At 45.6% G+C, this 15,808-nt stretch overlaps 1 protein-coding gene across 1 annotated transcript; it reads left to right on the forward strand.

Annotated features, from left to right (window-relative positions):
- Positions 1 to 254: 254 nt before the first annotated feature.
- PPEF2 (protein phosphatase with EF-hand domain 2) lies at positions 255 to 15,245 on the forward strand. Its single transcript, XM_054202393.1, has 16 exons — positions 255 to 436; positions 4,019 to 4,146; positions 4,637 to 4,694; positions 5,861 to 6,036; positions 6,987 to 7,101; positions 8,404 to 8,450; positions 8,889 to 9,055; positions 9,140 to 9,176; positions 9,266 to 9,415; positions 10,209 to 10,544; positions 11,437 to 11,622; positions 12,305 to 12,447; positions 13,035 to 13,141; positions 13,676 to 13,839; positions 14,289 to 14,376; positions 15,026 to 15,245. Exons 1-16 carry the CDS (start codon positions 376 to 378, stop codon positions 15,202 to 15,204), a joined length of 2,142 nt encoding a protein of 713 aa, XP_054058368.1. The 5' UTR covers positions 255 to 375; the 3' UTR covers positions 15,205 to 15,245.
- Positions 15,246 to 15,808: the final 563 nt, after the last annotated feature.

Raw genomic sequence — 15,808 nt, forward strand, 5'->3', positions numbered from 1 at the left:
GAATGCCTGATTTATACATTTACCATACAATTATTGTACCTAGATATGCAACCTCTTGCTATTTTTATACAATTAGGAAAGGTGCTGAAATGATTCCCATTCATACAGCTGACTTGAAATTTGAAACAGTGAGACAGAAATCTTCATGTCGGATTGTCTAGAAGACAAATAGTAGCTGAAAAAAAAAACTGGTAGTGGAAGATGTACACCTGCTTGTTGATCTTAAGTGTTAACATATTTAATTATAGATTCTCGTCACTGTGGAACATGTTGCAGCTGTTTTGATTCTGGCCGAATGGTCTTTCCTGCATCCCTCTCGTGGTTTTGGTGATACCGGGCCAGTCTGCAACGTTCTAGGGGCGCTGGTTGGAGAACATGGGATCTGGTAGTTCTGTGAATGCCAACTACAAGTACTCCCTGCAGAAGTCTGAAAATGGTGAGTGATTTTTTGAAAAGTAATCTTTTCCTGCCTGCCCCTGCACATGCTGTTGGGAGATTGCAGTGGATGTGTTTCTTTTCTGAGTTACCTGTTTCTTTAGATAGTATTGAGGGAAGGTGGTATCTTTCAGCATTCTGCAACAAGGAGTCTCAGCTGTCAGGCGGAAGACTAACAGGCTTGAGAAAATAACAGCTATTTAGACCAGGATTAGATTAAAATCGATCAAAACCTGACCAGGAAGGAAGCCGCAAAAAGCAGTTCTGTTAGAACTAACATCCGATGGATTAATCAATTGCTGGCTAATGCGCGTCCTGCCATGTGCTGACAGCGAGATAGATGGTATCACCCCGCTGCTTCTGGTGGACTCTGTTTTTAAAGTCTGTGTTAGTGGCGCAGGGCTGATAAAGCAGAAACATTAGCAAAGCCAAAATAAATTCGGTTCTAAAGAAGGTAAGACGGCGTGGCTAAGAAAAGCTGAAAAACAAAAAAGTGTGCTTTTTTTTCTAAATACCTCGGCGCAATGCTCTTGATCTCTGCTAATAATCTAGACTTTTTTATGGCTCCCAAAGCTGTAATGATTTATTTTTATGAAACCCTCTGTATGACAGTATCAGTTTTCTGGGTGTGTGCTTAGGTCTGCTATGGAGCAAAGGGAGCTTATGAGTGAGACTTTACACATAAGGAAGTGTAAAAAAGCAAACAGATGACTGTAAACAGAAATGAAAAACAGCGATTGCGTTTAGAAATGAAGAAAGCAGGGATACTGTTGCGACTCAGCCTTTTTTGTTTGTAAATTTTCTTTGTTGAAAAACTCCACCTTTTTTAACAGTAGGTTAGGCTCATCTATTGCCTAGAACGCCAGAGAACCGTGGACTTTCACGAAGAGTTCAGGACTATTTTATGATAACAGCTTGTCTATAACAAACCAAGTGTAACATAAAACTAGTTTCTTGTTTGAAACTCTGCATTAGATGTGATACCTCATCAACAGTTTCCCATGACAGTAAAACCTCTTGGAATTTCTTGCATCTGGTTCTCAAAATCCTTCCGATCTGCGGATGTGGAGCTGCTTAGGACTTTCCACCCAAGTATAACGTGCCAGGCGGTGTCCTGTCCCTGTTGTACAAGGCCCAGAGGCTGTTCCCTATGGAAAGTGTAGCCAGTGTTAAATCGGCCCCGCACTTGAGTGAAGAAGGGGATGGGGAACCCGAGAGAGGATGCTGACTCCCTCCTGTAACCGGATTCGTGAACTACACTGCTAGCACGAACAGGCATCTTTTGGTTTGAGTGCTGCCACTTTGGTGTGCGTTCAGTACCTTGTACCACGATGTAAGATTCGGTTTACTGCTTGGATCCTCAGAAAATGTGGATAAATCTCTTTCTTTATCTTTTTTATTATTTTTTCCTAAACTAGTACAAACTCTGCCAGATGAAACTCACACGGGTAAGCTGGTAAATTAGAATACCCGGCTTTTTCAGTTGCAGAGTCAGTCTCTGTAAAAGTAAAGTAAAAAACCCAGTGCTTTGCCCAACTGGAGCTTAAAATGCTGTGGATGGTGGTATATACGCTCGCTGTGCGCTTGATAACGAGCTTTTCATGGATTTTATTTTTCATGTTTCAAAGGACCTAGTTTTCACTGGTATATGTGGAGTCATAACTGTGAATTTCTGCTTGGGATTCAGCTGAAATATATCTGACTCCTACCGCAGTAACTGGGTGTTTGTCTGCTCTTAGGGGAATACAGAAATTGTTTATTTTAGAGAATGATTGTGACTGTGATTCTGGTTACGTGCCAGGCAAATTACTGTACAGGGAGTAAGGCAGCTGTTTTTGGGTCTGTTACAAAGGAGGCTTGAAGAGGTAGCATCGCGAGCACCAAAATGCAGAAAAAAAAGTTAGCCTCTTATTTTTTTGTAGCCCAGCAGATCAGTAAGCATTATCTCAACAAGATATAAGGCCGAGGCAAACAATACATTAGTTATTTTTGAATTAAGGCCAGCCAAGTCTTACCTTCTTGCCCATGACTTCACCGCGACTCTGTTCCCCAGCTGCACAACAGCGATCGCTCTTCCCTTTTTGTGTTCTGCTGCTCCTAGTGCTGTAACAGTAACGTAATTTAGAAGGATTATTATTTTCGATAACTAAGCCATCAGGATATCTTCTTTAGGTAAAGGTCAATGTTTCCTGCTCAAGTACATGGAGGGTGGTTTACGTTATACAATTAATGCCAGCTAATTGAATTAATGTCACCTCTTTGTCTCTTGCCAGCACTCAGCAGCCTTTGGGGTACGCGTGGGGAATTTCCTTCTTTTTAATAAAGTTTTTCTACCCCACACCCCACATTGCTCTCCCTGTTTTGGTCAACGTGGAAGTGCTCTCCCAAACCAGATGCCAAGGGAATACAAGCTTCTGCAGCGGGCCTAACTCTAACTCTGCCATCTCCATTTGATTTTGGGGCCAGTCAGTAGATAGAGCCGTTGTCCCTCCCTCAGCTAAAGGTGACACAGAGAAGCGTCGCTAGAAAATGTTTTAAACGTAGGGCTCTAGGGTAGGGCTCCATAAACGAACAGGAAGGGACAAAAGAGAGATGCCAAGTAGCAGAGTTGGCTGGCAAAGTGCTGTAAAGTAACTCGGCGGTCCGAACGGGGTCCAGAGCAGCTAAGGAGGATGGAAGAGTTTCTAAAAGTAGTACATTAAGTTCCCTGGCAGAACACGAAAAAAGAAATGGGAAACCGCACCGATGTACTTCATTTTAAATACGCATACAGCCGATCTGAAATAATCTTTTAATGAAGAACACTGGAATTGGGGATATGCGGAGGAATGGTTATGTTTTAAAGACCAGGATAAACAACCATCACTTGGAGGGAAGATTCCAGTGCTGGCTGTGCATTGAACCGTACCAGGCACCTGGAAATTCCCGGCATTTCGTTGTTTCTGTGCCATTAAGTGTCCAAAGATCTGTCTCTGTCTTTTCACTGTGGTATTAATTTTGTCATTATTTTTATTCCAAGGTAATGGTACATTAACATTTATGCTAGAATAGATAGCTTCTGAAGTTTGTCCAGAACTGTAAAAGCTGAAGTATTTATTTGGCTAAGACGAAGGTAGACAAACACCGTATTTTTAAGGCTCTGGAAGTGGACTCAATGTCTTGCTTTCCCCCAGCTCCTTGTGTGGCCTCAGTCAAATCTCTAGTTTCCTGAAGTCCGAGTACCTAGGCTGTAAGACAGACATGAAAATCATCAAGGTAGACAGAAAGGGAGGAAATTGCCTATTACTACTGAAGAATGTGTTTGGATCTTTAGGCCCTAATAAGTTGTTGTTAACACTGGTGCTGAGGAGCCAGTAGCGATGGTTTAGAATTGCTTCAGAGGTCTCTGGTCAGGCAGGGTTGGATCTTGCAATATGGTGAAAAGAAGTGAGTGTGTTTTATCCTTAATATTTAGGTATCAGAACACCTTTCCTGAAAACTTCCTCCTAAAAAAGAAAGGTCCCTCTTCAATTTTCAGGGTTGGGTAACGAGTGGTGTCAGGGTATCTGCAGCTCAGCAGGCTGGTTCTCTTTTCGTCCTCTAGCTTTCAAGGCAGCCGTTTTGATCCAACAGTGGTATCGGCGCTACGTTGCTCGGCTGGAAATGCGCCGACGTTGCACCTGGAGAATTTTTCAATCCATTGAGTATGCCTGCGAGCAGGATCAGATCAAGGTAAGGGGCCAAAGAAAAGAGTATGTAGGAAAACACATAGAAGGGTGGTTTTTGTGCCGCAGACTCACTCCTTTCCGGCTACTGGCTGGTAACCCTGTAAGTGCTTCAATGGGCTAAGAACTGGGTTTCCTGCCCCCTTTTTAGCCTATTGATTTCCTGCCTGCTTACGTCTGAACACAATAGGTAAGCTTAGTTGGTTTGTTAGACTTAAAATTTGATGAATATTCTCTTATATAGTTGCCTTGCTGTCAGGCAGGGAGAGGGAGGGCTTACAGGTCTACTTCTGTCTGTATGGCTGAAGGTAAAGCTGCTTTTTTGACTTTATCATGAGATATTTAAAACTAGAATTGGTACGGTACGATTTGTTGTACATGCCAGACAACATGAGAAGGGCACAGACACTACTTCCAGAAAGAAGATCACCTTAAGTTGCCGCTCTGCAGAATTTCATTGCAGGGTGAATGATGATGGGCTCTCCCTCTTGTTGCAGCTTCACAACTTCTTCAGTTACCTCATGGACCACTTCACGCCCAGCAGCAGTAAAGAGAGTAAGTTTCTATGTGCCGTTTGTAGATGTGGCACCAGCAGCTCAGAAGGCTGCACCCTGTATTGATTCACTGCCCGGTGCTGGCCCTTCAGGATGCCAAAGCGGGGGCCAAGAGAGTCTAAAGAGCCATGGCATCAGGAATTTGGATAGGGAGTGAATTGTCTGGAGACTGTCAGAGCTGTGCGAGGGATGTGGGGCAATTCCTGCTCCTTAGGAGCTGGAAGGGGGGAATAAAAAGTCAGTATGTTTGCTAAGAGCAATATTAGAAATCTGCCTTTTTTTTCAGTGATCCCTGGTAACCAGGGCTTTGCAGAGTCCGTTTCTGAAGCAAGAAAATCCATCTTTAGGGAAGTGTGCTCTAGGGTGTCTACTTTATTTATATTTAGTCTCTCACTTATAAGTGGGGCATGGTGGGGATGGAGAAATGCTGTGGGAACCAATAGAGTATCTTCCTGAATCTGTAGAGGGCATTATATTTTATTTCTCAGTGCTGCGAACTTGCCAATGAGCTTAGCTCTGAAATCTGACGGTAGTAAGTCAAAATTAACTATTTTGCTGATCATAACCTGCTGAAGTCCTCGCTCCTTCCTTTCAAACTGCTATGCTTTTTCTCACCCCCCCCCCCCATATTTTACAGTAAAGCTCTGTCGGGGAAGATTTTTTTTTGTGTCTATATAAAACAGGACAATAATGTCCTGTTCCTTGAGTTGGGCTCTGAGACGTTACAGCAATAAAAAGTAATGCGTATTTATACAAATTTGGTGCAACACTGAGAATGTAGGTACAAGCTTAGAAAAGAACAGTGGGGCGTAGGAGACAGTCCCTTATTATCCAGTTTGCTTTTGCATGTCATTGAAAATAAGATTTCAATTAGCCATGGCAACCAATGTCCACCTGGCTCTCCCAGAGTTCTGCAGACACCAGCGTAGCTGCCAGCGCTACCTGACACATAGCGCATGGAAACTTGTCCCCGACGCCTTTTCCCCACTGCAAATCCTGTAGCGGTGTCAAACTAAGGAGCCTAGTCTCTGCCGCTGCCATTGCTTGTGAGCTCTAGCCTAACCAAACAGCTTTGCTTTAGCAAATTACTATAATAGTGTATTGAGCCAACTTAACTTTTTCTTATCTCTTTCTCTTTTAAAAAAACCCGACCAATCTGCCATCCAGGGGATTTTATCAGTCGCATGTTCATAAGTGGGGAAAGCTTCAAAGAGGCAGAGCTGGAAAAATACTGTGACTATGAATCTATGCAGGTGCCAGACACGTACACTGGACCCCGTCTGTCTTTCCCACTCCTTCCTGACCACGCGACCGCCTTGCTGGAAGCTTTCAAACAGAAACAAGTAAGGATCCGAAAAGGAACCACGCTTTCCCATTCTCTGTGCAGCGATGCAGGATAGATAATTTAGTTTTAGCCCTCCTAACAAGCTGAGCTGATTGGAGTACAACAAACTGGCAGGCTGTTAAGCAAAGGGGGATGGAAATAATATGGTATTTCCCCCTGCCATAGGAACGCTTTTGCAGTTTTGACAAAGTGGAAAAATTTTCGTAGGTGTGTACCAATATTAACCTGAATTTCATTTTAAAAGGGAAAAAACCAACAACAGTCTGTGTTAAAACATTCTGTCATTTTTGGTTGCAATTCCTCAATTTATAAAAACATATAGGATGGCCGAGATGGAAACAGCTGATTAAGATTATGTTTTGTCCCATGCAACTTTGCTCCATATTTAAAATGTGATTTTTTTGATGAGGCAAACCAGTGCCAATTCAGCAGCGCTAACGAGACAAGTCCTGGTAGGTACAATGGCGGGGCTCTGCTGCCATCCCTCAGTCAAGGTGCTGAACTGCAAAATCGGCCAAAATATCCCTTCTTCTAAGAAAAATGACTTTTAAAACAAAGATCTCTAGTGTCTTGACTAAAATTAAATGCCTACACCCTGGCTTTGAGCGAGCGTATTTCTGCAGGACATACAGCGGCCCGCGGCCTAGTTTAATGTGGAGAAGGCTAAGAAAGATCTAGAGGAGCAGCTTCTTACCTGTGATACCAAGGCTAAGAAAGATCTAGAGGAGCAGCTTCTTACCTGTGATACCGGGCTGGAATTTCTGCTGCTCTAGGAGGTGGTGTTTACCTTGTCTTGTTTTTAAGCCCATAGGTCAGCACTGACTGTCGTCACAGTTTCTACCATCCAGGCTATGGTGGTGGGGCCTTGGGGCCTTTGCAGACAGAACTGCGCTGCTCTTCAGAAGTCACTGATTTCCTGCTTTTAATACCTTCGCTTTCTCCTAGTAGCAGCTCCACGCTCGCTATGTCTTAAACCTTCTTCACGAGACCAGGAAGCACCTCAAGCAGTTGCCAAACATCAGTCATGTCTCCACCTGCTATAGTGAGGAGGTCACTGTGTGCGGTATGTCTGGGTGGGAGGGCACTGCACAGTCTCTGGGGCATAACGCTCACGTGGAAGGGTTGGGAAAGCTATAAAATGGTAGCGTAAGCATGATGCCCTCCTCTGTACTGAGCGTGGAGCATAAATTCAGTCCGTAAGCAAAACGTCTGTTGCACTGAGAGGCAACTGGGGCCATCTAAAATATCCCAGTTTACCCTACGATGCTGTATTTGAGCTGCTGGGAAGACTAGGCTGAAGACTGGAGGGAGCATGGCCCTATTTCTGCTTGGTGCGGAACGGGATAGGGGTGTTGGAGGAAGGTGGTTTTCTCGGTCTGTAGTCTGCATTTGGCTTCCACGAGAGATTTTGGGATACATCATTAACAAACCCTGCCCCTAGATGGTAGCATTCAGCTTCTGTAGCCTGCTGTAGCAGTGGTGCTGTTGCGGTGATTATAAAAATGCAAGGAGAGGAGGAGGTATGAACAGATGTACGTTTGTTTAAGGGAAGAGGAAGGGTGATAATGATAGCCTGTGGCTCTTAAAATTGTTACGCATTATAGCAAAGGTTTAACGAATTCTTTAACTGGATTCAAATCAGTCTTTGTTTTGTCACCCCAAACTTGGAGCCATTTAGCTAAATCGCAGAAACTGCACCCGCTCGAGGACTGGCCTCAAAACTCAGTCATTTTCTGTCCTGTTCCGTGGCCTGGGATTATTTAAACAACCAAATCCTGGAGCTGTTTTGGCTGTTTTCATTAGCAGCAGTGTATGAATTCAGATCCAGAATACTAACATGTCTTTGAGTCCTATCAAGTAAACTTGAAAGAGACGAAGCTTTTCACTGTTATTTTCCTACCGTAAAACTGATGTTTAAACTTTGAGATATTCCTGAAAAATATGTACTTAGCACAGACTTTTGCAGGCACTCAGCTTCTGGAAAACAAATCTCTCTCTCCAATAACACGTTAAAGGAGAATTTAGTTTGATTATTATTTTGTATGCAAAGCTTTCTCCCATGTAATGTGTAAACTCCGTTTCTTGTGCCATGTTGTGTCATCGTAACTGAACAAAGCTTCTAAATCAGAGCCTTCATAAGCTGGTGTAGGTTTTTTGCTGTCCTTCTGAGGCTTCAATTCAAGCCTTTACATCGTGTCCTTTTCCTTCGGGCACATTGACTCAGCGTAAGGAAACTCGTACCCTGAACTTCCCAAAATATTTCAGTGCTTATTAATTCATAGAGATACTTCATAGGAAGTGATTTATTGGTGTCTGTTTAAGTTAAAGGTAAATATACTGTGACTTGTCTTTTTGTGCCTGTTAGGAGACTTGCACGGCCAGCTGGATGACTTGTTCCTCATATTTTATAAGGTAGGCACTGTATTTGGAGAGGGAGGCTGGCCAGGCATTGTGAGAGGTATCGCGTGGGTCATGCTGAGAAGTGTTTGCAAAATTGGACCCTTCACATGCAATTCTCTAGGTCAATTTGATTTTTTTTTTTTAAATGGCTTCACAAAGCAGCAGCTTGCTCCTTTGCTGACTTTGAAATCTGATATACATGGACATTTCGGAAGTGCCACTGGGTGTTTTTCTAAGTGCTGTACCATTGGCAACTCTTCCTGACTGCCAGCTTTCACTTCTCGGTGCATTCCTCCCACTAGGAGCCTATAGAATAAAAATAAGAGTCAGGATCTACTCTACCAGGTAACCTGGGACAGGAGTAAGAGAATGTGCAGTTGGGGCAGGGAGATATACGGAGCTCAAGGGGAGGCCTCTCTTGTAACACCCATGTGTTCCTTGCTTTTACAGAATGGCCTTCCTTCCCCTTCCAAGTCCTACGTGTTCAACGGGGACTTTGTAGACAGAGGCAAACAGTCCCTCGAGATCCTCATCATCCTCTTTACCTTCCTCTTGATCTATCCAAAGGAGGTTCATCTCAACCGCGGGAACCATGAGGACCACATGGTCAACTTACGGTACGGGTTCTGTGCGGGGATGATAGTGATGTCAAGGGGGTCGCTGTGAAATCCCACTGAACTTCCTTTCTCCTGTCCCTTTAGCTACGGTTTCACCAAGGAAGTAATGCAAAAATACAAGGTAGGCATGTTTGTGTCTCCTTTACCACGTGAGACGTGGACTTTGAAGGCTTGAAGCTTCATCTTTTCCTTTCTGACCTGTCCTCCTAGGTGCATGGGAAGAAAATCTTGAAGATGATTCAGAATGTTTTCTGCTGGCTCCCCCTGGCCACCCTGATTGATCAGAAAGTCCTCGTTATACATGGGGGCATCTCTGACACCACTGACCTGGACATGCTTGAGAAAATTCAAAGGAACAAAGTAGGTTTTATTTCCTAGATATTGCAAGAGACAAGAGTGTTGCTGATTTGCGGTGAGGAGCTTATTTCTACACGTCAGCTTGGCCGTTGACAAGACAAATCAAACGGATGGCATTCCTAGACAAACTGTGTTTAAGTACAGGCTTGGCGTGGATTGCTTGGGTTTAATAGTGTGTGTGTGCAGGAGGTGTGAAGGGAAGAAGCTTTCTTGGCTTCTGGAGGATGTACGGATCGTAGCCAGGGAACTGGCGGGTAATGGCATGGGTAAATAGATGTGCTAGTGCCGACTGTAAAAACACAGTGATGATGAGACTTTGTCCCACAATTCCTTAGCCTGTTTTTCCCCCCTAGATTTCCAGAAGGATTTTGATAAGTCATTTAACTTGTCTCTGCTTCATTTTCGAGTTGAGAAATACTACTTCCCTTCTCCAAATGTACTGACAAGCACTTGCATTACTCATTACTCCTTCCCTCATTCTGCTGCCTGGTTCCCATTGCAGATGAAATCCATGTACTCTACCTTTTGTGTAACGTCTAGCAGCATAAAGTCAATGAAGAAGAGATAGATCTGTAGTCAGGATGGACGTGGGGCCCCAGCTGTAAACCAAGAATGGCACATCCGAGAGGACAGCACTAGTAATCTCACATGATTAATCGGTGTTTGATGGCACCAAAGGGAATTCGGGCTCGGAGGTTTGGGTCACTTGACAGTCTGCCAGCGGAAGATATTAGAACTGGAGATGCAGGTTTCCAAGTAGGGTGACCATCTCTCTTTTCTTTTTTACCTCTTTCAGTTTATATCTGTATTAAGAGGGAAAAAAAGAAAGGAGTCAAATAGAAATGTGGAAATACAGGAAATAAATGGGGAGAGCAAAGTAGAAGCTGACCCAGCAGGGAACGAGGCAGCCCTCAGTTTATGTCCGCAGCCCCGGCCGACCGAGGCTCCCAGCATGGCCAACAAACTGGAGTTCTCCAGGTGGGTCCGGCAGACGGTGCAGGAGCAAATCGAGTGGTGCCGACGGCTGGTGGACATCAGTGAGTCGGAGGAGGAGGAGCTCACCTATTCCAGCGTAGTCTCCTTGACGGATTTGGATGGGCCGTGCTGGACTCGCCAGGAGGAGTGGAAGCAGGCGAGTAGTCTAAGCGGGGCTCTGAGCTCGGTGGGCTGTGGGTGTCTCTTGCAGGTTTGTTCTCTGTTATGAGGAATCTCAGCATAAAGTCTGTGAGTCAGTGCACAGACCTCTCTGCAGAGAGGTTTTTGCTGCTTCGCACGGTGGAGTTAAGGAGTGAGTTGTGATCTTGTATGGTAAGAGCAGACTGCATTTGTAGTTTTAGCTGGGGAGCACTGCGAGTAGACTGCTAGGCAGGTCAGAGCCTGGGAACTTGGTTTCCCGTTTGTGTTAGACCAGACTGTCTTTAAGTCCCTTCTGTGTGCTCTGAAACCATCGTCACTTACTTCACATGGCATATGACATCCCGGCACTGCACACCTTATCAGCATAAAGCCGTATATTGAGGTCAGGGTTAAAGAGATTAAACTTTAATCCAAATAGTGGTTACTGAGTCGGTACTTACATTACTGGAGGCTGCAGAATGTCCTGGCTAGAGAGCAAAAGAGTTTAATACTAAGCCTGCTCGTGGCCTCAGGGTCTGCTGGGTATTCTTGCCGTGGGACCTGCGTTTTGGGATGGAGGAAGACAGGCAAGGCTCTTGGAAATCTTAGAGGCAGCAAAAGGGAAGCTTGTAACGGGCCTGATTTATGGACACCCTCAGGCACTTCGGAGGCACCCCTAGCTCCAGGCCAACAATATCACCACCTCTGTGGTGGACCAGTGAAGCGACAGTCCTGCGAAGCAGTGTGGTGGTTCAGCTGGGATGCTGGAAACATTTGCTCCCCTGCCCTATGGTAATGGCAGCAGCCCAGGGAGGGATTCAGAGATAGAGCTGTATTTGCTTAGTAAACTTTGACGGGTGGTATCTGCTGGGTACACTTTATTCAGTGAACTCTTCCAATCGTTTCAGATTTTAGACGTTCTCTGGAGTGACCCCATGCCTCAAGAGGGCTGCAGGGTAAATACGGTGCGAGGTGGTGGCTGCTACTTTGGGCCTGACGTGACAGGGAAGATCCTTGAGAAGTACAACTTGCAGTTCCTCATCCGCTCCCACGAGTGCAAGCAAGAGGGCTACGAGTTCTGCCACAACCGGAAGGTCGGTGAGGGGGATTGCATGAAGGATCCTCGGGTTTCCGTCCTGCCAGGGTGGGGGTTCTGCAGGGGCTTGTCTCAGCTCTGTATTTCTTCCATTGGGGCTCTGTTATGTACACGCAAAATTGTTGGACAGCCTTAGTGGGAGTAACTCAAGTGTGTTCCCAGCTGAGGTCTTAGGTCAGGACAGTCTAGAGCCACGTGCTCTGTCGGGGGCATCTGTTGTGTTGGCAGTATGTCCTTGCGGGTGGTAGCTGAGAAAAGAACTGAGCCTGTTTGTGCCGTTACCCCCACTTAATGCAGCTGTTTCTGAAGGTGGCATACAAAAGTGTGTTACTAAGCCGCTGCAGCAAACTTTTGCTCCCAGGAGATTCAGGATCACTTCAGTGACTTGAACAGGGGCACTTTTGACTCTGCTCACTGCAGTGGAGAGTGGAAGCTTGTCAGGAGTACGGTGAAATCGCAGAAGCCCAGTGTGTGGCCAGGTCCACATATGACCAGTGCTGCCCTCAAGGAATTCACAAATGTAAGGTTTCCAGGCCAGCTGCCACCTTGCTCTTCCTTTTCCACCTAAAACATAGCGCTTTCACAGTCTGTTGACTCCAGATGGGATCGGTTGTGTTGTTTTCACCGATGCACGTATATGTATGTACCGACTGTAAACGCCTCTCTTTTCTGGAGGTTAGGTGCTGACCATATTTTCAGCCTCAAACTACTATGAGATTGGCAGCAACAGAGGAGCCTACGTGAAGCTGGGACCGGACCTTGTCCCCCATTTTGTTCAGTACCAAGCGAACAAGACAGCCCATAATCTCACAATGACCCAAAGGCAAGGCTTTCCAGTTGCTCTGTATTCACCAAGTCAAAATTCTAAAAGGGAAAACTTTGTGAGTTTCAAGAGTTTGTCTCCAGAGCTGAACTTTCACAGCTTGATTTACTAAATAATAGCGCTAGAAGAAGATTCAAACTTTGTGCAGAAATTACTGAGGGAGGCTCAAGGGTTGAGGAGGGAGTGTTACAAGATCAGGAGAGGACTCTTTTTTTTTTTTTGGGGGGTGGGGTGGGGTTGTTTTTTTGGGGTTTTTTGGTTTGTTTTTTTTGGTTTTTTTTTAACAGACTGCTGATTTTCAAGCTTCTCTTTTTAATGTCAAGTTTTAACTTTTGACCCTTGCTGAGGTTCTCTTCTGCTTTATTACTTCACAAATTGATGCCGCATTCAACGCATCAGCTGCAGGGAACTGCGTTCCAGGCATGCAGGGCCTTGTCACGAGCACTGAGATGCAGCTGTAGCTGCGCAGAGTAGCTGTGCGAGGGTCTGGGCAATCCATAGACAGGTCAGAGGACTGGGAAGGTGCAGCTTCTCTTGCGCTTTGTGGCAAGTCCTTAATGTGCTTCTCTCTTTTCTGCATCCTCCAGAATCAGCAGAGTAGAGGAGTCAGCCTTTCGAGCCTTGCGGGAAAAGCTCTTTGCTCACACCTCAGCCCTCATCAGTGCGTTCAAGGCCTACGATAAGGACAATACAGGTAAATCTGAGACGGGGGACACTCCGGTTAATTCCCTGGTAGGACAGGATTGAAGCAGCTAAGTTGAGTGTGTCGCTGGTTGGGAGGCTCCGCACTGATAGTTGTCAGTGACTGTCACAGGGAAGGCTGCGTCAGGCCTTGCCACAGCGTCGGTCTCATTTGCTGTGTTCAGTGTCTCTGTTGGGAAATCTGTTAATGCCTCAGAGTGGCATTGTAACGAGGTGGTGTCGGAGAAGCAAGAGATCATTAGTCTGATGTGTAGCAATTTAGGCTTGGTCCTAGGAGAACCCATTAGAACAGAAGTATCGATCAAGCGTTGGAAAAGATGACCTGGGACATGTCTGTCTCGTGTCACTTGGGAAGGGCTGGGGGGTCTCTAGAGCCCCTTCATTCCTGGCGTCTCAGGGATGGGAACCTCCATGGGAATCACTGGGAAGAGGAAAGCGAGGGCTGTCCACGGTGGTAGCTTTGCCTTCACGTGCTTTCAGCTGCCCGTCTCCCAGAGGTCTCCATGACTCTCCCTTTTCTTTACAGGAAGGATCACGCTGAGCAACTGGGCAACGGCAGTGGAGTCAGTCTTGCACCTAGGATTGCCCTGGCGAATGCTGAGGCCGCAGCTGGTGCGCAGTACGGCAGACGGCATGCTGGAGTACAAGTCCTGGCTGGATGACTTGGCCATGGAGCAGAGGAGCCAAGAGGTAAGGACTCGCCACCTTCCACCAAAGCATGACGCAAAGCAGCTCACGAGATCCCCAGCATGTGGAACCGAGTATGGTACAGAAGGAGAGTGGATGGTTCCGGTTCCTGTACAATCCAAAATAATTCTCTGAGTCGCAGTCTATTAATGACACCCAGCAAAACCAACTCTGCAACTGTTAAAAAACGTAGCCCAAGTCACTGTCTTCTCTGTTAGCGCGGAAAAGCTGTTTGGAAGGGCTAGGTTGCTGATGTGCTATAATGCAGAGCTGCATAGAGGGCCCAGTCATCACAAACCTGTTTCTTAAGTCACACACGACGCCAAGTGCATTGCTGGCAAACTCTTGAGAGCAGTAAACACTTTTATTTATGGGAAGGTCTGCAGTAACTGCTCAGAGGAAGCACAGAGCTGTCAGAAGGGTAGAAGGAATGTGACCACGTTGTCTTTCAGCACATCCAGTCAAGCTTGCTGGAAGTGATTTATCGAAACAGATCCAACTTGGAGACGATATTCAGGATCATAGACAGAGATCATTCAGGTAAGCAAGCGTGAAGAGGGGTGTTGGTCACTGCATAGTGTTCATTCTACTTTTGTGCTCCCTTTAGTATGTATGAAGGCATTTTTATTTAATGGTTTATAGTTTGGGTCCGTCTCCTCCCTCAATTGGGGTTATTGCCTCAGGAGCTTCTGAAATGTCATTGCAAGTTTCCACAAACGTGATGTATTTTGACGGATTGTGTGCAGTCCACGTAGAGAATTAATAACTATTTGTTCAGCGGGAGGAGTTCAGCAGAACAAAAATTGTGATGAGAGCAATGACAGTAACGCAGCATACTAGGATCTTGAGCTTTACCTGCTTTCAAGCAGTCATTGCCACAAAATTACTTGTGAAAGAGAAAATACAACAGTCTTTGCCTTCTTTTACTCTCCCAAATTGTATTATGGCTCTTTACTGCTTTAAGTTTTATTTTAGCTAGTGTTCTGCACGCTAGGAAATTTAGTTGCAGCACGTGAAATTAAGATTACAAGCGAGTGACTTCCTTCCTTTAGGGTATGCAGGCAGCAGGGGTGGGATGAGAGATCAAACATGAGCAAGGGTCCCTCCTTGCATGCTGAGCTGGGACTGACTGGCAGTAGGGCCCACGGTGAAACTCGTGCTGAGGTGGCTGTGCCTTCCTTCTCCACAGGTCTCATCTCATTTGAGGAATTCCACCAAACCTGGAAGTTGTTCAGCTCCCACATGAACATTGAACTCACAGATGATGGCATCAATGACTTAGTTCGCAGCATTGATTTCAACAAGGATGGAAACATCGACTTCAACGAGTTCCTAGAAGCCTTCCGCCTTGTCAAACAGTCACAGTAGCGAGAAGCTGGCGAGGGTTGCCATGTCCAATGCCTTGACTGTCTGCGAAGCTGGGGGGGGGGGACTGCTTCCTACCTAACCGCAGAGCGTGCCTGTAGATGCGAAGCAGGGAAAGGGAAGGCAGGTACCTGTAGCACTGAACTGCGACTGGCGTAGCCAACAGCTGGGATCTACGTGGGGAAGGTAACGGATATAATAGTTCTGATCTTTTTTAAAAAGGAGCTGCGTTTGAAGTAGAAATGCCTGCTCAAAGGGAAGATGCAACTTAGTTTATCTTGTCATGAAATGTTAGAGGTCTATTCAAGTGTAGTAAAATGGAAAAAAAGGTATTTGTTTTAATATTGTAACCCGGTAGCAACTGCTTGAGCACAGCTTGCCTTCTAATAAACAGGTTTTTTCTAGATCACTGGTTCTGGGCTGTTTATACCTTCTCGAGTTTGTCAACTCTGTTAGCAGCAGTGCTGTTTCAGTGATAATACCTACATCCCCTCTGTTGTTCTGTTGCGGTAAGTTTGTTCTGGTTGATGCTACTAAGTGCAGTGGAGCAACATTTTGAAAAAAAAACACCTCTCTCTCTCAAACATGCAAAACCGTCTCTAGCAGG

The sequence above is a fragment of the Rissa tridactyla genome, chromosome 5 (genome assembly GCF_028500815.1).
Source record: "Rissa tridactyla isolate bRisTri1 chromosome 5, bRisTri1.patW.cur.20221130, whole genome shotgun sequence".
Lineage (NCBI taxonomy): Eukaryota > Metazoa > Chordata > Aves > Charadriiformes > Laridae > Rissa > Rissa tridactyla.

Bases quoted from the DNA above. Each gene is read 5' to 3' on its own strand.
- PPEF2 (XM_054202393.1), top strand. From the start codon at position 376: ATGGGATCTGGTAGTTCTGTGAATGCCAACTACAAGTACTCCCTGCAG. The intron at 10,545-11,436 runs GCGAGTAGTCTA...CAATCGTTTCAG, and splicing joins GCCAGGAGGAGTGGAAGCAG to ATTTTAGACGTTCTCTGGAG. The intron at 14,377-15,025 runs GTAAGCAAGCGT...CCTTCTCCACAG, and splicing joins CATAGACAGAGATCATTCAG to GTCTCATCTCATTTGAGGAA.